This window comes from Tenrec ecaudatus, chromosome 5, assembly GCF_050624435.1.
Source record: "Tenrec ecaudatus isolate mTenEca1 chromosome 5, mTenEca1.hap1, whole genome shotgun sequence".
In the NCBI taxonomy this organism is placed as follows: domain Eukaryota; kingdom Metazoa; phylum Chordata; class Mammalia; order Afrosoricida; family Tenrecidae; genus Tenrec; species Tenrec ecaudatus.
Genome location: NC_134534.1, coordinates 64,459,677 through 64,486,520, shown reverse-complemented (window position 1 = coordinate 64,486,520; position 26,844 = coordinate 64,459,677). Strand labels below are relative to the sequence as shown.

Here is a 26,844-nt window from a genome sequence, read left to right as displayed (position 1 = left end):
GGTCCATCACCTTCTGATTGTGGGCAATCTGAAGTCGCAAAAGTAAAATGCCAGTGATGCTCCACTGCTTTGACTAAGTGAACAATCCGAGTAAGGAGCATTGCTGACATTTCCAGGTGAGTTCAGGTACAACACATGCTTAAGGGAGGCATGTTCACACACAGGTGTCTACGAGAAGTCTCAGACAAGGACCTCTGTGCTAAATGGGTCCAATTGCCCAATCCCTATTTTACTGGTTAGTGCTATGAATTTAATTGTGTTCTCCCAAATATGTGTTCCTCTGGACCTGTGGATATAACCCACTTTTATGTTAACAAAGTCATAGCAGAATAAGGCATCCCACCTCAAATTTAATCACTTCTGAATTATAAGGAGCATTACAACTCATTAGTATTGGTGTATTAACATAGCAGCAGCAAGGGGGACAACAGATGCCACATGAAGATCACTCAAGAACTCCAGGCCTCCAGATGCTGAGACAAGGATGTTCTCTATGAGCCAGCAGAGACAGCCTATCCCTAGAACCGGTGCCCCAAATTCTTGCCTGCTAAACTCTCTGTGAAGAAATAAATTTCCTTTTCTTACAGCCTCCCACTGTTATCTGTTACAGCAACACTAGGGAATTTAAGACAATTGCAGAAGGAGACCCAGAATGATTACTTGAGTAATGTATTTGGAATAATCCCCCATATTAGGTAATAAATGAAGCTCTTCTTTAACCTTATTCAGGGATATTAGGACATCAGACACACAAACATCTCAGACCTTCCTCTGTTCCTCACCCACCATCCGGTTGATCAAATCCTGCCAAATTTATCCCTTGTTCTCTACCACCCCTGGACTTGACTGGGCCTTTATCATCTCCCCCACAAGCCAGGCCTCCAGTTGGTCCTGCTTAAATCCATCCTCCACAAAGCAGCCAGCTCATCCAGCTCAAAGGCAGATAACTCCCTACTCAAATTTCTTAAAGACAACCCTATGCCAACAGTAGACAGACCACCAGGCTTCCAAGCATCTTATCATCTTCCTATCATAACCAATTTACACTTACTAACCTCTAAGCTAGACTTCACCTAGGAAGCTGTAAATGCAGACTTCTGAGTCTCACCCAACCCAACCCAACCCAATCCAGTGCCACGGAGTCAATTCCAAGTGGCAGTGACCTTCGCAGACAGCATGGAACTGCTAGTTAGGGTTTCTGAGACTCCATCTTCACACCAGCAGACAGACTCAACTCTCTCCCAGGAGGCGCGGGTGGATTTGAACCACTGATCTTGCAGTTAGCAACCCCATGCTTAACCCACTGTGCTATGAGGTCTCCTTGGTCACCCTCACTTCTCCCACAAACCAACCAACTCAAAAACGCAACCACACCACAAACTATATCCACATTTTAAAAACCCAAAATCTATTGCCATGGAATTGTAGAGCCCTGGTGGCATAGTGGTTATGAACCTGGCTGCTAACCAGAAAGTCAGTAGTTTGAATCCATCAGCTGCTCTTCGGGAGAAAGATGAGGTTTTCTACTCCCGTAAAGATTTATAGTCTCTAAAATCCAAAAGGGTCAGTTCTACCTGGTTCTATATGGTCACTATGAGTCAGAGCCAACTCGGTGGCAGTGAGTGAGAACTATGGAGTTGATTCTGACTCTCAGAGACACTGTATAAAGTTTCCAAGACTGGCAATCTTTACCAGGGAACACATCTAGCCTGGCTAGTGGATTTGAACTGCCAACTTGCCCTTAGCAATTCAATGCTTACCTGATAAGGCCACCAGGGCTCCTTTCATCCCACCCAAGGGAATGTTAATTCCATACGGGGTACAAGGCCAGCAATCTGCATAAATAAGCACTCCTTGGGATCTGGGGCAGGGATGGGTGGATCACAACAAGAGAAAAATTCTTCTACCTAGCTGCTTGTCATTCTCACCTTCCCCCCACACCTGTACTCCAGTTAGGCTCACCCTGGACGTGCCTTCCATCTGGATGAGTGCTTCTTCATCGCCCTGATTCACTCTGCTCAGCTCGAGCTCACCCTCCCTCCCCTAACGCCCCAGGTGTGCTGAGTGTGCCTCTCTCTCTTACCTGCTCAGAGCTTCCTTCTTAGAATTTAGTGAACTGATATTATCTGTTTATGTTCCTCTTGCCCATGCGATCTGTGGCAGAAACAATACTCTATAAAGATTTGCTCAATGAAACAGTGGCAACATTACACACTGGACTGTATGGATAACACTGCTCTTCTACAGACCTCCATTTCTGAGCCCAAGGACAGTAGAGGAGATAAAAACTAAAAACCAGACCCCAACTCTCAAGACCTGGTAGGGGTTAAAGGCATGGGCCCAGATGCTATGCTCCCTGCTTCTAAGCCTGCCATGTGCTCGCTAGTGACTAAGGCCAGGATGCAACCTTTCTATACCTTGGTTTTTTATTGACTCACAATGGAGCTTCTGGGGAAAGAATAAGATGTGTGTCAAGCACAGGCCCAGGCCTAAAGTAATCCCGGAAGATGAATGCCATCTATGTTTGCATCTGGCCAAAGGTATCACTCAAATTATTATCCTCTGCAATTGTACTTGGCTCATCAAGATAATGGCAATTGTACTTGGCTCATCAGGTACATGGAAGTTGTCTACTATGCATCCTTGGATGGCAGAAGGGGTTAAGTGATTGGCTACTAACCAAATGATTGGCAGTTCAAAATCAGAGGTGCTTTGGAAGAAAGGCCTGGAGACTGAGTTCTAAAAATTGGCCACTGACAGCCCGATGGGACCCATGAGGATACCATGTGTTGGATCATCTTGACAGCACCTCGTGGTTTACCATGCTTCCACATGGGGCAACACTGCCCCAAACGTTCATTTCCAATAGAACACCTCCCTTTAAGGTTTCCATATACAACTACTGCTGCTACCCAAAACAGTGCCTTGTAGGCTGTAGATACAGAACAATATCGGAACTCAGCTCAACAAAGCCATCAGTCGCCTGCCCTTTATCATTATACAACTCTTGTACCTCTCCTGTAGGTTCTGCGGATAGGTTTCCAGAGATACTTTATTAGGCTTGGTTAATCTGGTCTATACTTTTTATGGATCTCCAGCTTAATTAAGAAGACTCACGGGGACCAACAGGAAAGGGCCGAGGAAGTAGGGGGTAGCGTAGGGCGAGGACTCCTTGCGCAAGAGTCCTTGCAAGGTGTGCCGAACTCGCCGATGCCCTGGCCAGGCTACACGCTTCCCTGTGGGCACCTCCAACCCACAGTTCCCTGCCTTCTCGGCACCTGCTACTCTGTGCTGTGGTGCTGGGTCCCCAGCAGGGTGTTTGCTCCAAACGACCGACTTGGTTTCTTATTCATCTCTGTATTTCCAGGGCGCGTGCCACGTTTGGGCAAGGCTGGCACCAAACAAGCATTTGCTGAACAATGTTTCTTTAGCATAATAATTTGTGAGAGTGATCTTGTGTTCTAATACGTTGCCAAGAAAGAAATAGTCCCACAGATCTTGTGCAGTGGGGAGGCCGTGAGCACAAACCTTAGAAAGCATAATTTCCCCAAAAAAGCCCCAAAGGCTAGAAATCGCCATCGCTGACTACATTGGCATACAGCAGCTGGTTCCTAGTCTCTTCACGTGAAGACTGCTTTATTTGCCTCAAGTATCAAGTAGTGAGAATCCTTTCTCTGTGGTACTTTCAATGTCTTTGCTGCTCAGGGTTCAGGTACAAGACGTACTTCTCTGAGTCCTGGACTCATTTCTCCTCTTGTCTTTTAAGCCAGCATTCCAGAAGTTGAATAACTAAACTCATCTTCCTCCCTAAACCTGTGCCATCCTCCCTGGTTCCTGTCTGAGGAAACACGCCTTCCATCCATCTAGTTGGCCAAGCCAGAAACTTAAGGGTCACCTCGACTCTTCCTATTCTAAGCTCATGCCTTGGTTTAGTCAACCATTAGGTCCCAGAGTTCGCTTTGGAGATTCTCTTTGATATAATTAAACCTTTCCATACCCACCACTACTGCTTAACTTAGCCCATAACCTTCATAACCTGACTCCAGTTTCATCGACCTAAACACCCTCAATCCCTATGCCACCTGAAATCAGAGATCTTTCTAGAGTTTACTGTATAATTCTTCAGGCTATCCATCGGAGTCTTGGTGGCCTAGTGGTTACTCACTGACTCACTAACCTCAAGGTCACCAACTCAAAACCACCAGCTGTTCCATGGGCGCAAGACGAGGCTTTCTATTCCTGTGATCAGTTACAGTCTGGGAAACCCACAGGGCGGGTGCTCCCTGGACTGTAGGTTGCTATGCGGTGGACTTGCCTTGGTGGCAGTGTGGTGGGATTGGTTTTTTGGGGGGTGGGGGTTATTTTGTTTTGAGTGTGTGACTTGTCAATGTTCCTCCCTTGTTTTGGGGAAATGTCCAAATGCTTCCTTGTAAACTGACAGACCCAAAACCACATCAGTTGCCTTGGGATCAATTCACGTCAGAAGTTGATCACAAGCTGCTCGCCAGGCAGCTGAGTGGGTTCAAACTGCCACCCTTTGGGTTATAGTCCAAACCTTAACCATTGCGCCACTCGGAGAATATGAGTCGGTCAGCACCTGCTTATTGTTCTACCTCACCGCTCAGCACCCTCTGTGGGCACCCCTTTCGAGTCACGCCATGTATTTTACGGTACCCCACAGCATGTGGGCATGGGTCCTTTACACCTAGGCTCCAGATTCTTCTGGAAAGCATCTACTCATCCTTTGGCTTTCATGCTGGAAGCCAACTGCAGAATCTTGCCTTCAGGCCCCAATGTTAGGTGTGAACCCCTCCTGTGGGCTCCCTACGCTCACAGCAAGTTACCGGTCATCTCTTAGGGTAACCGTTTTTGCTATCACCCCAACCAGATTACACCAGGGAAAGGACTGGGTCTGAATCATCCTTTTGTACTTACACAGTAAGTAACCGACTAATAGTAAGTGAAGGATTAAAATTACTATTTCACCAAGACTGACCTCACATCAAGCAAAGTGGACTGGCAACCTTGTCAGTCTTCCCTGACCATCCTGCTGACAGGTAAGGACTACAAGCACCATCCTTCTAGGGAATATGGGTTATCAGTCACCCAGCTGTCAAAAGTCAAGCATGTGGCTGCTTGACTCCCCCAGTCACTCAAGGGAGTAAAGACCCGGTGATTAGTCTTCATAGACTTCCCCCTAGAAACACTATGGGGCAGTTCTATTGTCCTGTGTGGTCAGTGGGCAAAGTATCAAATTCCTAGCACATAAGTAACAATGATGACCTAGCAGTGGGTGGTCAAACTGACTTTCAAATCACTGGCTTGAGCAAAAAGGGGGAGATCGGGGTTGGTGCAAGTGACCAGAATAGGTGAGAGATCAGGGGAAGCTCATTAGCCTTACCCTTGAATCCTGAATTTCTGGGGAGATTTCCTTTGGGTGTCTGCACTAATGTGACCCCCCCCCCCCCCCCCGTGTATCTCAATGTCCTCCTCTAGCTGAACCATGTGTGTGGAAATCAAAGATTAGTTTAAGAACACCCCAGCCCCACCCCAACACATTCACATGAGTGAAGAACATTTAACAAGGACTTCAAGACCTAGCAATTGAGATCAAAAATTGTTTCATTTGATTGATTTGATACATAAAAATTCTAAAAGGTTTTTAACCATATTTAAAAGTTTTCTAAGAGTAACCAACCACACGATAATACAATTATTTATTAATTTCTGCCATAATCTATTATTTAAAAACAAATTAGAGAATCATTCAATGTACTTGACTTGACTTGGATAAATGTCTTCTGGCACACATGGAAACGCTAAGAAGATTTGACTTCCCAGAGGTGGGCTTCATGGGGGGCAATCTTAAATCCTTAGATGTTAATTAAATCTCTGAGGAAGCAGCTTATTTTGAATTTAGTGTATTATTTTTTTAAAAAGGGACACCCGCTAAACTAGAAGGTGAAATTATTACGAGCCTACTTGGTTTTACTCCCCAGAGACAGTTGTACTAAAGCTGAATGACTTACATCAATGCCGCTGGCATTTGTTGGAACCTGCTCCTAAACACAATGTTCATATTTCATCTATAATAAGAAAAGCATCTCAGAGATTTGCAAGGCACTGGTCTTGCAAGCGCCCAGTTTGGTGTCTTGAGTAAAGTGAGATTGGCAGAGTCAGCTTAATCCATAATGGAAAGTTGGGAGCAGGGTGCCTGGGCTGCCCAGCAGCTGCTGCTCTAAGGAGTCCCTGGCTACACTCGCAGGCGCCCAGGGCCCTGCCACTTGTCCCTAAGCATTGTTCATCCAGGTCACTATTGAAATCCACCCTGTGCAGATGGGACGTACTCTCAATGCAATCACACCCTGAGGGCTCCCCAAACACACTATGAACAGGATTTTCATTTCCAAGGAAGCTGCACTAAAAGTGAGCTGACTGCTTTAACTCACCTGTTTCACTCAGCTATTATGTTTCAGAGTAAGATGAAATGAGCTCTGCTGAAATATCTGTGTTTTAAATAAAATAAAAAGTCAAAACCAGGCCAGTGTGTGCCCTGCAAACCTAGCTTATCTTCACTCTAAGCCCACCCCACTCCACTCCCTGCACTGATCTTCTCACTGGTTTCTCCAAGCAGATCTAAGTATTGTCTTATAACTTACTTCATACAGAGTAGTGGTTCTCAACCTTCCTAATGTCGTGACCCTTTAATACAGTTCCTCATGTTGTGGTGACCACCTAACCATAAAATTATTTCCGTTGCTATTTCATAACTGTAATTTTGTTACTGTTATGAATTGGGCGACCCCTGTGAAAGCGTCATTTGACCCCCAAGGGTCACGACCCACAGGTTGAGAACCACTGATATTGAGCATCTTCTCCTTGCCCTCCCTGTTGATTCATCATCCAGGTTTTAAAAAATGATGTTGCAAATGTCTGGCTAACTGCACAGTGCACCCATTTATTATGGCCCAAGACTAACCTTCATTCCATCTGTATTGACTGAACCTACTTGTTCATCATGAAAGCAAGCCGACCTTCAATGGCATTAGCACAAGGGATTAATCTCTAAAACCTACAGAAAACTTCAACACCCCAATATGTAAGAAATGGATAAAGGACATGCACAGTTTATCAAATAACACAATCAGGTGTCAACAAACATAGGAAAAAATAAATATGATCACTCGCCACCCAAGAGATGAAAATCAAGACAATAATGAGATACCTCATCCTGACAGCAATATCAAAGTTTGAAAAAGCAGAAAACAACCAACACTGGAGGGGGTGCGGAGAAACTGGGACCCCTCCCACCACACTGCTGGCAAGACTGTGAAACAGTACACCCACGGTAGTTAGTGGCATGACACGTCCTCAAACAATTGGGTCTAGAATTAATCTTATGGTTCAGCAATAACGCTACTTGGTATATACTCTACAGAAATCAAGAACATGGTAGAAGCAGACACGAGAGCCCCCATGCTCATTCACAACAGCAAGAAGACACAAATAACCTGAACTACCATTGGTGGAGGAATGGATAAACAAGCTTTGGTACAACGCAGAAAGGAATCTTGCACATTGTAAGGGAAAAATGAAATTGTCAAGCACTTCCTGGAGGGATTTGGAGGACATGAGGCCGAGCAAAGGTAGGTAAAGGAAAAGGGAAAAATATTGTGTGAGATCATTAGTATTAAAAAAAAATCAAGAACAGGTTTTCACACCCCTAGAAACAGACTTTGATAGCTACCAGGGAGGGGAGGGGAGGCGAGGGGAAGCCACAGGTTAGGCGGCAGGTTAGGGCACGGGCCAGCAAACTGCGGCTTGCGAGCCATTCATGGTGCTTTCAGACTGCACTTGTGGCTCTGAAGTAAAAGTGAAACATTTTAAAGGATATTGTTATCATTAAGTTTTATTGGCACATAGTTTACATGCCATATAATTCAACTGTTGGACCATATCAAGGAGAAGTGTACAATCTTGACCATGTCATTTTAGAACAGCCCCACCTCCACCACCATGGGTAAATCGCTTTTACAGTAAGTTGTGCCCTCAGTCAGTTCTAGTGCTTCCTCCTCCCTCCCAAGGATGTTACTTAGATAACAGTGATTTCATTTATTTGTAAAAGTCTATTTTTGTCTCTCAAATAATTTTTACATAGTTGTGAGGGGCAGGATTGGCCTTCTGTCTCAAAAGGTTGCTGACCCTGGGCTAGAGCATTGACAGGTTATAAACTTTAATGAAGGGGAAGTTGATATACTATTAGAAGATGAGAGAAAGGGGGGAGAGGAAACCAGAACAGCCAATGGAGGGGTTGACACATTGTTTACATTGTTGAATGCATAGACGATGAACTGCTATGTAAATCCCTGTCTAATTCCTAACAAAAAGCTTGAAAAATAAGTAAATAAAACCAGCTAGCATCAATGCCTGTGAGACTCTGAATGAGCCTAGCAGCGGTTTTTAATAAGAGCTCTTTAGAAACAAGATACCCTAAGAACGTTCGATCCAGGTTCTCATAACATAACTTGTCCCCGTATTATGTGAAAAATGACCTGTTATGGTGAAGTGACACCAGGAGGGGAAGGTGTGGGGAGAAAGGGGGAATCGATCATAAGGATTCACAAATAACCTCTTCCCAGGGGGACGAACAACAGCAAAGTGGGTGAAGGGAGACAGAGGACAATGTAAGATATGAAAATAATAATCTATAAATTATCAAGGGCTCATGAGGGAGGGAGGGGGGTAAGGTGGGGAGGGAGGGAGAAAAATAAGGAGTTGATATCAAGGGCTCCAGTAGAAAGAAAATGCTTTGAAAATGATGATGGCAACCTATGCACAAATGCGCTTGACACATGGATGAATGTACGGATTATGATAAGAGTTCTAAGAGCCCCCAATAAAAGTATTTAATTTTAAAAATGGTGAGGCGATATAAAATCCTAGCTGAAGAAACAGGGCTGGGCACAGCAGTTTCTCTGTGTTCCCCAGTTCGGCCTCTGGAGGATCAGTACAGCCATGCTCAGTCCTTTGCTTGGTGGCAAGACCTAGCCTTTTGGGTTTATAGCTGCTTCCTCTGCAGGCCCCCAGAGAACAGCAGGTGGCTGCTGCCCCACCAACAGGTCCTGGGCTCCTTGATAGGGAAGGGAGAAGGTGAGCGGGAGTTAGGACCCACAAAAAATGGATATACTGTGGTGAAGAGGAGAAAACATGCATTTAAATTATAATATGCAAAGGGACAATGTTGGTCCATACGAACTTACTGGATGAACACGATAGAAAAAGTGACCAGGGATGTCAACAGCCTTGCTCTCGACAGAAAGCCCCGGAAAGCGGTCGAGTGCAGATGGAGTTAGGTTAAAATGTAACACCGTATCATTTGTTCTCCCTTTTGACCCATTTTAAATTTGTTCCAGTTTTCATTATTTCGACTCTCTTTTGGATTGAGGTCTTTGTGCTTTGGATTGAGGTCTTTGTGCTTTATTTTGTTGTCCTTGGGGGTGGGGGTTATATGATCTTCTTCATCTGAAATCCAGGAAGGGTAAATTATAGAAACTGTAGCTAGATTAACAGTTTCAGAGGGTTATGGCAGGAAAGGCTGGGGAGGAATGGAAAGCTAACGAAGAAACTGCTCTAAAATTGTGTTGATGATTGTACAACTTTTAAAACAGGTTTAAAATGTTAAAACTGTATGATATGTGAATGTCAATAAAACTGCTACAGAATTTTAATAGGAAAATGAAAAAACAAAACCACAGCCCCCAAATTAAGAGTAAAAACTCAATGACCATTTCTGATAGTGCCCTCAGAAGGGTACTCCAGCACAGCGTGATTAAACATCGGAACCCATGCCAGCGCCTTTCTCCTTTTCTCCCGTCTTAGAAATTAGAATCGCCCACTGACTGTGGATTGGCTCTCCACACAGACCTGGGGCTGGGGAGGGGTAAGGGTGCCTTCATGCAGACCCAGGTCTGCACACTGGTGGCCAGGAGTGGCTGCTGTAACTAACTCTTCCTTTTTCACCAGCTCCTTTTCTGATTCCCAGACTTTCTTTCCCTCCCAGACTTTCTTTCCCTCCGTCTCAGACTAGTGTCTCTACCTCCTGTCCATGTTAGCTTTTGAAACCTGTCAACAGTCACTTTGAAACCATATCCTGGAGGACTAAAACCCTCGCTGACCACCGCAATTCTATAGGAGGGGATCTTCAAAAAACTTGTTGAAAAATGGAATGCAAATGGCAGAAATTTTTCTACACACTTATCTTTTAAAAAATCATTTTATTGGGGGCTCTTACAACTCTTATCACAATCCATACATATATCCATTGTGTCAAGCACATCTGTACATTTGTTGCCCTCATCATTCTCAAAACATTTGCTTTCTACTTGAGTCCTTAATATCAGTTCCTCTTTCTTCCCCTCCCTCCCGGCTACCCCCTCCCTCAAGAATCCTTAGTAATTTATCAATCATGATTATTTTGTCATGTCTTACACTGTCCTCTGCCTCCTTTCACCCACTTTGCTGCTGTCCATCCCCCAGAGAGGGGGTTATATGTAGATCCTTGTAATCGGTTCCACCTTTCTCCCCCACCTTCCCTCCACCCTCCCAGTATTGTCACTCTCACCACTGGTCCCGAAGGGTTCATCTGTCCTGCATTCCCTGTGTTCTACTCACTTTTCTAAGCCCCCTTATGTCAGGAGCCATGGTGGGGCCCCGGTTAAGCGCTTGGCAGCTGTGAAAGGCTGGCAGTTGGAAGCCACCCAGCAGCTGCACAGGGTCAAGATGCGGCTATCTGCTCCCGTCCAGATTAGAGCCTGGCGAGCCTAGGGAACCAGTTCGTATCTGCCCTTCAGGCCCACTCTGGGTTGGGAAGGACTCACCAGCAGCTGCTTTTACCTGCGTAGTAGGATGTACAGTGTACACCACTCTCTCACATAGCCCTCAACACCACCCTGCTGTGAAACATGATGCAAACATTAGCCTGGGATAGCAATGTTCCTGAGCCCCACTCTAGGGCCTGAGTGTTCTAACCAAGCCTCTGGAATTTAATGTAGAAGCACTGGTTACAATAGATCCACAAAGCGTCAGGCAGCAAGACCCAGACATGGAAGAACGGACTGACACAAGGGTCTCAGTAGAGAAAGTAATGCTCTCACTAGCTGAAAAGTCACACATTCGGGGTGTTTTCTTTTCTTCGGAAATTTCTCTACTTAGTTTAACAGCTTCTTTGCTAAAACGACTTCCAAGGTGTTACAAGGAATTTGTTTTCCAGCAAAAGTGGTGTACAGTAGCAACCGACCTTAACCAGAGCCCCAACAGCAAACACCCAGAGAATTCAGTAGGAAAGTTCCTCTTGAATTGCTTTAGAAAGACATTATGCTCAGTAACATTATGGAAAAGAAACAGATAGGCTGTAAACTGGAATTCTGACTTGCAAATGAGGACAGAAACCCTTTTGTCTAAGAGGATTTAAGAGTTCCAAACTACAAGCCCTTCACAGTAACCTGGCAGAGGCTGAATTTTCTCCTGAAACAGGATTCCCATGATAGAAGGGGATCCCTAATGGCTACAGTGTAGGGTTGACTTTGGGTTGTAATCACCAATCCGTGAGATGTGAGTGGAGGTAAATAATTTTTTGAGGATCTGTTTTATCAATCACAGCAGTCTCGTTTGTTAAATGATTAATATTGGAGCTATATTGGAGCTTAAGGAAAAATGGTCAAAGGAAGTGGCAGGACAAAAAAACTTACAAAAAGAATAAAAACTTGGGATGTTAAAAGGGGGTGGTGCTGGGCGGAGACCAGAAAGGGTCGAGGAGGCTGAGTCTGTCAGCCTGCTCCCATAATTCACACAGCCTTGGAGGTGGTGTGGCGTGGTCCAGGGCAGTGGGTTTGGTTTAAGATCTGACTTGCCACCTATGTGCTGATATCATATCCACGGGATGCACCCGTTATTGCAGTAGCAAGGGTACAAATGGACTTCTCGGAGTTTCCATGTAAGAGAATCACTCATGCACTGCTAGGCCAGCTCATTATGAAAAATAGGGGCAAGGCAGCTTTGCTTAGCCTTCAGGCACCCTTAATGATGCTGACTGAAGGAATACGGCACCTTTAGCATAGACTTGTGTTTTTTGCCCTTCTCTGACAAATGGTAGCATGGGGAAATTTACCTTCCGTCAAGACCTAAAGACCCAGCAAAACTGAATGGAAAGCCCTGGCAGTGTTCACATCCCAAGCAGTGCGAATATAATTCACCGGGTCCTCATCTATTTACCAGAGCAGCTACTACTGCAGGAGAGGCTGAGCACAGAGCGAGCTGCCGCGGGGTCTGTCTGTCTTTCCCACTGCAGTTGAGAGCTAGCATCAACCTGGGACACAAGTGCAGTGTAGACTAGCGGGGCGCGGCGTCTAGACTGAGCAAGGTCAGTGTGGCTGGAGTTGGAACTGGCCAAACGTTTCAAGAAGAACCTTTAAAGCGTGAACCTGAGGGGAGGTCATCTAAGGCCCGGCCAGGTGGGCGCGGGCAGGGCACCCAGGGAGTGGAATATGCAAATACTTAGAACAGGAGTGGGGTGGGGGTGCAATGAGTAGGGGAAGGCTGAGGCCACCACTCACACGGGGTCTTCTTTACTTAAAGCCTCCTGCATATTCAAGTGCCATGGGAAACCACCGAAAATACTTTTAAGTAGGAAGTGTCCTGATCCGATTCACATTTAAAACAAAAGATGACTGGCTTTTGTGTGAACTGTCGCGGAGGAGTCGCGAGTGGGAGAAAAGCGCCCCGTTTGAGGCTGCTGGAACAATCCCGCAGGAGATGGCACGCCTGCCTGGGACTAGTTTTCCACGGCAGCGGAAGTGGAGAAGCAGGAAGATGGGCAATGTGCATGTGGAATGCAAGGGGGTGCTTCAAGAAGTTCGTGGAAAAGGGGAAGGAAAGGGGAAAGGGATTTTCCCGCAAACTTCTTGAAGCCTGCTTCTAACGTTGTTATTTAAAATCTCCATCTATTTTCTTATATGCCCTTACACGAAGTCGCTTAGAGTTTTCTATAAGAACCATGTGTTTCTGTGGTTGTTTTTAAACGAGCTCTTTGAAATTTCCCTCAAAAGACTCTGGGGGGGGGGGGAGTGGAAAGGGAAATACAAGGAAACACAAGTTATCTATGAGTTGATAATGGTGACTGCAGCATACCAGTCTCTACATTATTCTTAATTCTTTTTGATAATAAAAATAGCAGTAATTTGTATCCTATTTAATCTCAAAGGTCTTTTTTTTTAGTATAGCTTTAAAAAACCAAACACTACATGAAAAGTAGGTGCTGCCTTAATATATAAAGCCCAAATTAGGGGCATTAAGTCCCACCTTTACTTTGAACAGTGATGCAACAAGCGCATCCACACACACCAGGTCACTTGCCCCACGCGTCCCTCCACATTCTGTCTGGTTGCTTCCTTCCCTTTCTGCCTGTGATGCCCATGGTGGGCAAGGGCTGGAGTAGGGAACAGGCGAGGCTCCCTCCTGACATCACCTGTCTAGGTGCTGTGGGCACCACCTGGAAGGCACTCGTGGACAGGAGAGGCTGTCCTCCTTGTTAAAAGTTTGAGGAAGATGGAGCTGCCCGGCCAAGCAGCCTGCTAGGTCAGGGAGCCTAATCACAGGCGCGGAGGGAGGGTGGAGCGTGGAAACAAAAGAAAGCAATATAAAACAAGGACTACTATTGAGTAGATGCCCACTCATGGCGACCCTCAACCGAGCTCCAGTTTTCACTGGCTGAACTTGCTGGCAGCAGACTTGCCTTTGGAGCTGCCTCCGAAGGGTCTCAGACTTCCCACCCTTCAGTTAGCAGTTCAGTGTGTTGAGCACTATTATGAACTCCATCGCTGCGCTTTATTCTCCTTCTTCTAAGTCGAGACAGTGAAGCAAACACTTGTGGTTCTCGGCCACGCAGGGTGCTCTCTCCCAGTCCTTTCACCATGCATTTTCTACCCTTGTGGTGACAGTGGTTACTTCTGAGGCTCAGGTCATACAAGACTGTGTTTGCTGATCTCCTCTGTAAACGACCTGCTCATTTCCACCCGAGGGTGATTCTCTAAGGCTCACTTACTATTTGCTCTTGTAACCCAAGGCTTTTCCAGAAAATCCTCCATAAAATATCTTTCTCAAGAATGGTAATGTGTTTGGGATACGTCTCTCAAAAAATTACTGGATGCGAGGGTAGAGGAGATAAAAATTTACCAAATACGAAATACGAGCAAAATGACAGGAATACTTTAAGAAATACTGGAAGCAAGTGCTAATGGAATGAAAACTGAGCCCCTATCAAGTGCAATTGAAGAGACGGGGCAGGCTGATCCTGAGTCCTCTGAAAGCGAAGGGCTTGGACTCTCATACAGCTGAGACATGGCGCTACCCGATCCTGCCTGGTATTTTCATGCGAAGAGAAGTCAGCATATGCACTAAGCAGCACTCCAGGGCTCCAGAGTCTGCTTTATCAGTCATCTACCAAAGGTTACATCCTGAAGGCAGGACAGCCGTGGGTGTCCAGGTCCAGCACGCAGGTCTCAAGATCTCTGAGTCTCTCTCTCACGGCCCTCCAGTCGATTCCGACGCACAGAGACCTAATACGACAGGGTCGGACTGCCCCTGTAGGTTTCCGAGATTGTAACATACACCGCCTCCCCCAACAGTTGTATCGGCATGTAATTCATGTATCATGTTGATTCAAAGATTCAATCATATCAACATTTGTGCAGTCATCACCACAAGCAGTTTTAGAACATTTTTCTTTCTTCGCCTCATCGGTTTTAGTGCCCATTTCCCCTCAACCGTCCCGCCTTAGCTCCAAGGAGCCATCAGAGATGATAAACTCTACAGGGCTAGAAAGGCTCATCTTTCTCCTGAGGAGCAGCTGGTCGGTTTAGGATTGTTGAGCTTGCACTTCACACCCAACCCATACCCACTATGCTACAAGGCTCCTTCTCTAAGGGTGGCTTCCTAATATATAAAACAGAGCCGTTGGGGTTACACCAGGAGCACAGAACCGACTCAGTAAAAGAGCATGCATACGAGGGAAATCAAACTGTTTGCTAAATCTGATTAACATAATACTTTGGGGGTCAGAAGAAAAACCTATAGAAAAGTGTAAGGGTCAGTAATTCATTAGTCCCCCTACAATCTGCACCAGCGGTTCTCAGTTTATGGGTCGCAACCCCTTTGGGGGTCGAATGACCCTTTCACAGGGGTCACCTGCTTCATACCAGTAGCAAAATTAGTTATGAAGCAGCGATGAAAATAATTTTATGGTTGGGGGTTCACCACAAGCTGAGGAACTGTATTCAAGGGTCCTGCATTAGGAAGGTTGAGGAGCACTGGTCCACACTCTCTCAGTGTGAACCTGCTGGAACACTATCTGCAGCTACTGTTTTATCACGGAAGTCTTGCGTCCTACTGTAAACGCCTGTTCCTTGCAGAGAGGGTATTGCTGGAGGGAGGGAGATGGTTCGAAGGGAGAGCCATTTCCCTAGGACGAATAACACAAAAGTCTCTGAAGCACTAAACAACCAAAACCAAGACAGAAGAATGATGAACACTGTCTGGACAGACTGTCAAATGGAAATGACTGATAATTACTGACCACGTAGCACCCTTTCTTGTTAAGGATGAACTGGTTACTAGGAGCCCCGTCGTCGTTCCCCAGCTCTTAGTGTGCCATGACTGGTCTTTTTAAAAACACATACATCAATAACGAGAATTGCCGGAGGGGCCAGGAAGAAGGAAGCATATAGTCAAGGGTTATAAAGGCCCACGGTTTGTGGCAATAATAAAGCTAAAACTTGTTCCCCTGAGTGGCAATCTCTACTGTATCAACAGCAGCTTATTTATTTATTTTTAGAAAAGGTTGGTTATTGTTGGTTTTAAAGGCAACAGAACGCTAAACTCAGAGGTACCATAAGGGGACTGATCCTTCAGCTTACTCCAAAAAACAAGTCAAAACTCTGCATCTGAAACCTTCAGTAAAGCCAGGGATCTAGGAACGGGTCTAAAACTGTAAACTAAAAAAATATCAGAGGCCAATTGGAGTGTTTTTCAGTAGTGTCATCTTTAAGAAGTCACAAAACGGCTCAAAGTAGGGTTGTAAGCCAAAGATTTCTTGAACAGAAACCATGTATCGTAATGGTACATCTACATCAAAATGATGTCGACGGGGAGTGTGGCTTAGATGGAGTTGGATAAGAGTTTTACGAGGCCTGGGTCATCAGGAACATCTTTAAGCCCGGCAGTCCTGCGGTTAGGCAGATGCCAGCCCTTTCTACTCATCATGAAAGTGAATAATTTACAACATCATTGACTAGAGCATCCTTCACAGGTTGTTTCCTCATGCCAAGGCCGGACTGCCTCCACTGTAACAGTACGATGTAAGGTGAAAATGGAACGGAAGATTCCAGAAGTACACCTAGCAGAGTGCTAGTGCGTCACCAACGGTTATGTCCCCAGCTCTCAAAGTTAGCAGGCAGCCAGGGAAACCAGCAAGATGCTAGGTGCCAAACCCAAAGCAAGGAGATCCAATGCTTGGTGAGCAAGGTCTACCATGATCTGAAAGAACAATGCTCGCAGAGAGGACGGGAGAGACCCTCTGTGAAAGCTTAGGCTGATGAACAAGAAATATTAACTTGACAATTGCTTGAGTTGCAAATAAAAATGGAATCTCTCATAAGGGCTTTTCACCTAGCATACACACGAAGTGCCCTGCTGGCACTGTGGGCTCAGGGTTGGGCTGCTAACTGCAAGGTCATGGGTTCAAACCAGCAGCTGCTCCATGGGAGAAAGACGAGGTTGGCAGCTCACAGAATGATTTACAGCCTCAGAAACCCTCTATAGGAGCATGATGAGGTGGAATCAACTTTTGGCCGGGAGTTTGGTTTTGTGGTTGTGCATTCCCAAGCTTAAGGAGTTCTTTCCGGTAGTGAAGTGGTTAAGCATCCCACTGCCAGTTGACAGGCGAGTGGTTTGAACTCAGCAGCGACTCCGCGCGGGGGAATATGTCTGCTTCTGCAAAGATCACAGCCTTACCAACTACTCTCTGTAAGGTCACGACGACACGGTTAGCAACTCCATGGCAGAAGCCTCTATCTATGCACATGGTAAACATCCAACACCCTGCAACCAGTGTTTCAGCCACTCGACTGCCATCGCGTCCATTCTCACTCGGCCACCCAGTCAGCCAGAGCAGACTATCATTCTTGACAGGACAGACGGTCTCATCTTTCCCTCGAGGAGCGCCTTGGTGGGCTTGAATCTCAACCTTGGGGTCAGAAGACCAACCCTTAATCCAGTATATCGCCAGGGTTTACAGAAGTACATAGTAGCCTTACAGTAAAGGCCTTCAAAAAAGGAGAGAGATGTTTTACGAGTCGGGAAATAGTAAGTTAAACCATATGAAATTGTCGTACATCAGAAGGTCAAGTGTCAGCAACTTCATTTAGCTCAGTGAAGTAAACATGTCCGTTCATTTAATGCTAACAGTCAACACTTACATGATCTTTTATTTTCCTTCTGTGGTCTCAAAGAAAAAGGTTTACTTTTACAGAATAGTATGAACATTTTTTAATAGTCTATGCTAAATTTATACCTCAAGCCGCACAAAACTGTGGACCTACTTCAATAAGCCTAAAATACAAAAATGCCCATTTGTAAACGTTTTCTTGTGTCTCACAAGTGACACCATCCTGAATAAAATTCTGATGGCAAAGCGTTCCTCCATGCCTTTCTTCATGCTTGAGCTCTGCTGTCCGTGGTAAACTTCAAGCACCCTTTCCTTCAGGGCCCACACCCACCCTACTCTCAATGTTACTTCCTTCTCCTGCTGCTTCTTCAGCCCTTCGCTGCAGCTCTCCTTTCTACCAACCTTGGCATTTGCAGAGTCCCATCTGTCCGTGTCAGGCTCCCACCATTCCTTCCTTTTAATACACAAGTGAGCTAATCTTTGCTGCATAGAATATGGCCATTCTTGGGAGGCTCAGTCTCCCGCACTCCTCTTCCATGCAGATGAGATCTGCTATTTTAAAGAAGACAATTTCAAGCAGATCGGAGCATGTAACTGTCCATTTGTGCCATACTGAACGCCTGTGGGCCTTCTCAAAATCTAGCTCCCGTGTAAGGGCTCAAAAACAAGAATCTGAATTGTATGCACGCATGAGGGAGTTGTACACAGCTCATCTCATATATTCAAATACACAAGCAGTCACTGCCATCGAGTGAATTCTAATGGGCTATACTTAAAACTAGGAAGCGCTGGGGCAGTGTTGGAGATTAAAAAAAATAGTACTTCCAATTTGGCAGTACCTGATTGAAGTCCCTTATGCTATTCAATATTATCGAAATAACCAAACCAAACTCACTGCCATCAAATAAAAGCTGACTCATAGAAACCCCATAGGACAGGTTAACCTCCCCCCTCAGCCCCGCCCCCAAGTCCCAAAGACTAACTCTTTAAGTGAACAGAAAGGCTGGTCTCTATGCAGCCGAGTAGCTGCGGGTTTCGAACTGCTGACCCTGCAGATCACAGCCCAACGCACAATCAACTAAGCCATCAAGAAGGGAGCCTCGAATGGGCCTTCAGCATTTCTGACGCTGGAAAAATAAATTTCAGAACAGCATGGATCCATTGTGGACACACTCTACCGGGCAGAATCATTTTCCGCACTGATCCCTGGTTGCTGGGCGAGGTCGCCGGGGGACTGACAGACATGGAGCATCTGCGAGCCCATTTGACAAGCCCGGCAAAACCAGCGGCCCTGGAGCTACCTACCTTGAATTGGCTATTTCCACTTTGGTTCTTGCCATGGCGGCTGCCCTTTGCGCGCCTTCGATCGCTCTGTCCACCTTCTCCCGCGTTTTGGTGTTTCTTATTGGTATGAGCTGCTTCCTTATTCCACGCACCAGAACGTTATTTTTGTATTTCCCCTCTTCTTTGGAGCCATCGGGGAACACGGTGCAGCCGTACCCGTGCCTCTTGTTATTTGCCCATTCACCTTCGTACTTCATGCCGTTGGAGCGCTCGCTGATGCCGAAGCCGTTGCGCTTGTCGTTCTTCCACTCGCCCATGTAGGTTTCCGTGGTGGTGGCGTCGACATGGTCTTCCACGGGGCAAAAGTCGCAGTCCACGTCGCCGAAGCTGATGGTGGAGTTGGCGTCGCTGGAGCTGATGCGGCTCATGGCCGCGTCGCTGCGCACCGAGCTGCGCTTGCTGGAGATGGACGACTTGGACTCGGACTTGCGGAGCTTCATGCTGCCCAGAAGGGAGCCTCTCCGGAACAGCCCGCCCTTCTTCTTCCCGGACGGGAGCTCGGAGTCCGCGTGGAAGTTGAGCACGAAGCCCCCGCGGGTGCCCGCCGGGCTGTCGGCCGCGGCCGCGGCGTCGTGCAGCACGCTGCCGTTGCTCTGCTCGCTGCGCAGCGAGGCCAGCGAGGTGCGCAGCGGCGAGCGGATCACCGTGGCCATGCCGTAGGGCACGCTCTGTCGCACGCCGTACCCGTGCCGCATGCCGCCGGCCCACTGGCCCTGGTAGGTACCTTCGAGAGATGGCGAGAAAGCACAGCGTGAGCGGGCGCTGCGGACGGGGTGCCGTGGTCTGCACACGCGAGGATGCGCCCCTGCCCTGGGAGCGCCTCCACTGGGGCGCCTAGGCCTGGGGCAAAGCCGCCTAGAACCAAAGTCAAGCCCTAAGCGATAGTTTTCATCCCTTGTGAACTCGCTCTCTGTAATTTAAGGTTTCGGGGCTTTAATGTAAATTGCATAGGGTTTTCCAATCGCCTATCACTTTCGCTTAAAAAAAAGCATACGGGTGTTTCGGATGAAAACCTCTACTTTCTGATATAAAAAGTGATCATTAGAAAAACACTCCTCTCTCCCCCCTAAAATTAACATATCAAAAAAATTCCCTCTTTGGAAGGTAATGCAACTTCAGAAGACCAAATGAGGCTTTTTTGGTGGATTTTATTCTAACTATATACTACGTCTTTGGACAAACCCTAAATATGACTTCCTGGTTAATGCCAGGATACCATCCCAAAAAGCACAAGACTGGAGAGCATTCTTCTTCTTGATCTGGTACTTGACCGTGTGCTTTAAATGTTCTTCTCAGCTCCCTACCTTGTTTAAGGGTAAGAAAACTCTAAAGTTTGGATTATGAGTTAAGATTGGGTGAAACTTTTTAAGAATGACTTGACAAACACAATCTATACTCTGAATTATGGAATCATTAGGAACTACTTGTCAAATCTTTTTTCTCCTTATCTTTCTCTTCCTGGGTTTTGCTGCTAAATCGTGAATCATGTTGTCGAGTGGCCGTGTCTTGGGAGCAGGGATTATTACTGAGTACGAGAAACACAAAATCCCCAGACTCCTGGTTTGTGTGGCCTGGGTCTGTGGGAACTAATATAGATTTGAGGGGTTTAATGACTATGGTAATAGTAAACTGCCATGGTAGCTGAACAGAGTTTGCACCTTTCTCCTTTGAAGAACTGAGATCAGGCCAGTGGAAATAATCCACTTTGTACCATTATGACAAGATTTTCTTGACACCAGATCAGATTTTTCGAAGACTTTTGTACCTTGTCACAGGCTAATCTCTAGTTTTTATCATTCGTTTTCAGTATGTCTGTTAAATAAATAAGCAAAGATGTTTTTAAAAAACAAAACAACCAGGTGTGGCTTTTAATATACTTTTGGGAGGAAGAGAATGCTAAAAATAGGAAACTAAGAATTTTCTTTTAAAAATCAAGCCCATGTTTTCGAATGAAAGGGAAATGCACACTATATAAGGAAAATATCAATTTTGTTATAGCACCCCCCCAGGAGAAGCTATAAGGAAAAATGACACTGTTAATTATTTTTCTAGCACTCATAATAATTCACAATGGCATGGAAAACAATTCATGACTATAGTCTGCCTTGATCCCTTTAGCTTCTGAGTATATGGACCCACTTTTCTGCCACTGTGCACTTGCACAGATTTCTGCTGAGTGATAAGCATTTACTTTTAAAATACCGAGTAAAATGTCAGTGATTATATATCATTGTATGAACAAAGTGTATTTTGTTGCCTTTAACAATTAGACCATGTCTACAGAATAAATTTTTTAAAACAATTTCAAGGGTGCCTTATTTCTATACATGGATCGATTTATTGGATGGACATAGCCAATAAATAGCAGGTTGACAGTGAAATAATAAATGGGTCTGATATTGTGAGGGTCATGCCCGGGATAAATGTGAAAATCCTAACTTGACATTTACAAAACCCTGAGGAGGTAGATGGGCCAGGCCCTTCTCAATGGGATTAACCCCAAAGGTTAAGATAATCATATGCCAATTCACAAAGCTTCCTCCTGAATACTACACACACACCCCATTCACTTCCCCCCCACCCCCAGAGAAAAATACTTCCCTGCCCTCAAGTCCTTCAGAGGCTAGAACTACCCCTGTGGGTTTCTGAGATTGTAAATCTACCAGAGTAAAAAGTCTCATCTTTCTCTCCGAGTGGCTGGTGGTTTTGAACTGCAGACTTTGAAGTTAGCAGCCCAACGATTAACCCACTACTCTACCAGGGCTGAATACCAGTCATCATCAAACACCTCTCAAATGGATTTATTAGGAAAATCTCAATTCTGATTTTTGTCCTCTGCCAAACAAAGTTTAGGTCCTAAAATAAAAGTCATACAACTGGACTTAAACATACTAAAACAAATTACTTTATACTTAGTATTTAGAGATTCTTAAAAAAAACAAATCCAAATGAGAAAAAGGTGGAATGTCAATTGATGAACCTTGTTCTGGACGTCTGTCAACTTCCCAAAAAAAGGAAAAATGTGGGCAAAATTTGTGCACTTGGACTATTTTGGAGTTGAAAGAACAGCTCCATCCAAACATGAGTTTGAAATATGTATTAAGTAATAAAGAGTACTTTGAAGGTGAAAAAAAATCCAATACCATAATTAGATCCTTTAAAATTTTAACATCCTACATAATAACGACAAGTTACTTTTGGTGTAACAAGTTCCAAAGATGTTGTTTGATAGTAGGAATTACAAAAGCAGTTTCAAAAAGTTTGCGGAAAAAATGGTATTAAAAAATAAGGGGATGTTTCCCATGATTAAAAAAAAACCCTCATATTTTTAGTTGTTAGGCTCGTACTATCTTGGTCAGTATTTAATACTGAGGGAAATCAAGTAGTTTCCTTAAATGGGTATCTCCAAGAGTAAGACTCCACTGCCATCGAGTCGATTCTGGCTCATAACAACCCTATAAGGCAAGGCAGAGTTGAACCTCTCCATTGGGTTTCTGAACCCTCAATCTTGCTGGTGTTAGCGAAGTTTCTCATCTTTCTTCCGTGGAGCCGCTGGGGGGTTCAAACGGCTCACCTTGTGTTTAACAGTCCAGGGTGGAACCAAGTATACCACCAGGGCTCCTAAAGTAAGACCAGTATCTAGACTTTCCAAAAAAGCATTGCGTGAACATCCAAGTAGTTTAAGGCAACAGCAATAATAAAGGTTTAAATCTTTGCTAAACTGCCAAGTAGGCAAGGGGGTTACAAAGGCATTGGCCATGTTCCCATGCTTTTCTCTTAAAGCATAGTATATGGTAGAATTCCTGGTAGAAACCTATTTACATTCAAACTGTTAGCAGTTCAGCTGAAATTTAAAAGAGGTTTGCGTTAGTCAATGAAGCTAGGAAAAAGGGCCTGTTTCTTTATGAAGCAGGTGGGCTCCAACTTCTTCCTGCCGCTCAAATAAAGTTCTAATTAGTTCCTCTTGATTCTTTAAATATAGCCGTCCGTGTATTTCACAAGTATAAAAATGATTTTTACAAGCTATGTTTTAAATTATGTTCTGTGATTTTTTTTTCTTTGTGGCAATATACTAGAGGTGGCCACTTGAACTACCTCATCTTGAGGTGGAAGGCATCCGGTTCAGAAAGGATTGCAGCCAAGTTCAGGTGCACCGTGCTAACCTGCAGCTTATTATATGCTACAAAAGGGAGTGGGCACGTTTGCATTTCCTTTAGGAAGGTCACATCTCTTCCTAAATATTTTCAAGAGTTCAATGTCAAGTATAAAAATGAAGTCCATCAGGTCAAAAGCTCCCCAGATTTGCTGGGCACCTAGATTTAGATCGCATAGTATGGTTTTGATCTTAATATTCAGAGGGGCTTCCATGCCAACACTTCACACAAACTCATTAATAAAAAAAAGTTGTGCTATTTCTCATGTGGAGTGAGTACTTCCTCACTCCTCTAGCTTAAACCACCAGAAGTTACAGGGAATCAGCGTTCTCTAAGTCCAACAGAGTATACATGAACACACAGGTGGTGATGGGAAGAAAACCAAAAGCAACCTCGCTGCCACTGAGTCAAGGGTGTGGGGTCGGGGTGGGGAAGCTACATCTCGAGTGAGAGGAGGGAAGGTGATCGTTCCCTATTTTGACTGAAATCTTTGTATGAAGCAAGTTACAACAAAGCGCTTCCACCAGGACGCTCCGTTTGCCATGACAGGCCAAGCTCTGATTAAGGACTTCCTCGTGAAATACAGTGACACCTGAAAGAAAACAGAGTCCTTCCTATGGACCAGCACAGAGTCCATTTTTCAATAGGGATCCGAAAAGTTCTGTTTTCCTAATGGTAGTATATTAGATGAATATCGAAAAAGAAAGCCACAGTATTATAATAAAGCCACATTTAAGGTTGTTTTGTTTTTCAAAAGTTGATCTTGAAACAGAAGGCGAGCTATCCATAAAGCCATGGCGCATGTTCAGGCTTGGACAACACAGATGTCCTTTACTATAACTACGTCTATTTTGATTACTATGAAAGTCAAGAGAGTTTTGTTGAATGAATTTGACACGCCAACAGAAGACATTTTATGTTTAAAAACTCAAACTGAAGTGAGAGAACTAGTCCCAGTCTTCTTAAAAGCGTAGGAAAGAATGAACAGACATTTTAAAAAATGCGTACGTTCCACTTTGGGCATGAGGTTTCGTTAAATAGTAGAACTGAGGCCTGCAGTCAGCTCCAATCACAAACTACAATATTGGTAGGACTGTCAGCCAAGACACACTCTGCCCATTCAGATCATTTGAGAGCCCTAATTAACTACTGTGGAACTTGAGACTCATACAGCCCATCTGAAAGTCGTGGACAAAAGTTTTGTTTTTTAAATAATCAAAAATCATATCCTTTATTTATACTGTAGGATGGAAAGATATCATTTTTGGAAAATCCGACCATTCTGTTGTGCATTTGAAACACTGCCTAAGTGTTCTGAGTGAAGTGTGGCAATTGTATAAGCTTTCATATAAGCACTGGCCGAACTGAGGTGGCAGTGGGCTGGAGGAACCTTTAATTGGATCCCTCTAATGTCCTCCAACTCCGAGTTGCTTAATTCCAAAAGGTGACATTGCTTCCTACAACCCTTTTCAATGAAGAGAGAGTATACTTATTACCAGAAAATATATTTCTCCAAAGCACAAATCTTGCATCTCTCTCTGCTTTTCAAACACAGGAAATCTATCAGGTTTTCACACCTGTTTCAAGTACACTTTCTCTAACTGAAAACGAAAGAGCTCCTGTCTTATTCTAGACACGGTTTACTTGACAAGTACTATTAAATATTGAAACGAGGTGAACTGTGTGTTCACAGCCAAGCACACCCTAGTGCAAATCAGTGTTTCACTACTGCTGCCATTTTCAGAGTACATAACTGCTCACTTAACAGCTAGTGCAGGTTAGTTGAATTCTGAAATTTGCCAGTTACTTTGGCCCCAAAGTTCCAAGTCAGCAAAGACTAAAAACCAGGACTAGAGAATCGAATGAAAACTAGGGGGCAAAGCCCACACCCTCGGGACCCGATCTGCGTCAGGTGGCTGCTCTTCTCCCTTAAGTAGGATGCTTCCAAAGGCACCCCAAATAAGGCTCAATTCCCCAACATCCCAGTTATGGGGTTCTGACTTCTATCTTTAGGCGCCGCGAGGGCCAAGGCTCGAAATACGACTCCACGTGAAACCAATCCGGGGAGCGGGCAGCACCGGTGGCCAGCCCCGCGGCGTGCGCTCCCCAAAGTGGCGATTTCAAACCCGGCAGGGGGAGGGAGGGGTCGGGAACGTAATGTGACGGGCTCAAGTGACAGCGCCCTCGCTCCAGCCCAGCCCTCGCGGCGGCAGTGCAGCGCTGGCACCGGCCAGGTGCGTTCACGCCTCGCTCCCCCGGGTGTGGACGCGCCACTCGCTCCAAGAGTGGGGTCAGCCCAACCCCTGGCGCACCAGGCCCAGCCCTGCGCACCCTGAGGGGGCGGGGGGGAGCGCACCAGGGGGGTGGGAGGCCGCCCCAGGTGTTTTGGCGGGTTTCCGGACACGTGCGCCTCCAGTCCTCCCGCTTCCCCGTAGCCCGGGCCGAGCCCTCCGCACCACCGCGCGCCGGACAGCCGAGCCCCGGCCTGCGACGCCGCTCACCTCCGTCCCCGTAGGTCTCCACGCCGTACCCGTCCTGCAGCCCGTTACTCCAGGTACCCTCGTAGCGGGCGGGGGTGCACAGGCTCTGGCGGACCCCGTAGCGCCCCTTGAAACCATGTGACCACTCCCCCCGGTACATCCACTTGCCCTTCGTTTCCACCCCCAGCCCGTGCCGCTTGCCCTGCGCCCAGTAGCCCTGGTAGGTGTTGCCGCTGGGCCAGGTGTAGCCGCCGACCACCTCGAAGCCGTGCGACCAGGAGCCCGAGTACTCGCCCTGGCCCTTGGGCCCCGTGCAGATGCCATGCCCGTGCGCCTTGCCCTCCTCCCAGCCGCCGCAGTAGGTGCCGCCATCGTCGAAGTCGAACCTGCCGCCCGTCATTCGGGGGGCAGCCCCGGCGCGCTCCCCGCGGGGGCACGGACGCGGGCCAAGCTGGGCACGGCAGGGTGTAGGCTGGGGGTGGGGGCCCGGCGGGCGAGCTCCAGACAGCGCCCCGGGCAGCTCGCGCCGCCGCTCGGCTCCAGTCCGACGCCGCCCCCGTCCTCCCCTCCCCTCGCGCCGCCGCCTTCCTCCTCCTCCTCCTCCTTCGCCGCCGCCGCCGCCCCGGCCAGCGCTGCGCGCGAGAGGACAGCCCAGGCTCCGGAGCGGACCTTCAGCTGCTCCCGCCCGCCCACGTGAGCGGGGCGCCGCCCCGCGCCCGCCCCCGGCCCCGCCCCGGGCGCCGAGGCCCGGCCCCCCGCGCGCCGTCCCCGCCGGGCCCGGCCCCCAGCTGGCTCCTCCCGGGCGGGCGCGGGGACCGGTGCGCGTGGCGCGCGTGTGTGCGCGCCGCGCCGCGATGTCGGGGCGACGGCGAGCGCACCCCGGGGCGCGCCACCAGCTCCGCCCGCCCGTGGGAGGGGGCGGCGAGCCGCCGGTGTTGTGTTTGGGGTTTTAAAATGTGGTCCAGCCCCTGTAAGTTCGGCCACGTGGGTTCCGTGGGAAAACTCCTGTATGCTTGCGTACTTGCCTGCGTGGGGTTTTGTAGTTGCGTTTTTTTAAAAAAAAATCTTTATTTTTTTTGGCATCCCAACGTGTGTTCTGTTACATTTGTCTTGCTCAGCTGTCATTCTAAATTAATATTCCCCAGATATATGTGATGTAAATCTGTGGCAGCCTCGATATAGCTGTGCAGAATGTTCCTTCCCTCCACCCCCTTCCCTTCCAATACACATGTGTTAGCCTTTATTTGATGCATGCAAGCGGCGAGAGGAATGCAGGGTGGAAAGGCACTGGATAAATCGGGCAATTGTTTATTTGTGATAACTAAGAGGATGTTTTTCATGTTGGCCCCTTCTCCCTCGTGTCATGTTT

At 46.5% G+C, this 26,844-nt stretch overlaps 1 protein-coding gene across 3 annotated transcripts in view; it reads right to left on the bottom strand.

Annotated features, from left to right (window-relative positions):
- JPH1 (junctophilin 1) overlaps positions 1-26,053 on the bottom strand; it is a 109,615-nt gene extending 83,562 nt beyond the window's left edge. For 2 of the 3 annotated variants that reach the window (XM_075549556.1, XM_075549559.1), the window contains exons 1-2: positions 25,497-26,052; positions 18,803-19,565 (exon numbers count right to left, since the gene is read on the bottom strand). In XM_075549556.1, the coding sequence (XP_075405671.1) occupies positions 18,803-19,565; positions 25,497-25,875 (1,142 nt within the window). In that variant the 5' untranslated portion in view covers positions 25,876-26,052. Of the gene's footprint in view, positions 1-18,802; positions 19,566-25,496 lie in introns of all 3 variants that reach the window. The other variant, XM_075549557.1, reaches the window with a different exon arrangement.
- Positions 26,054-26,844: the final 791 nt, after the last annotated feature.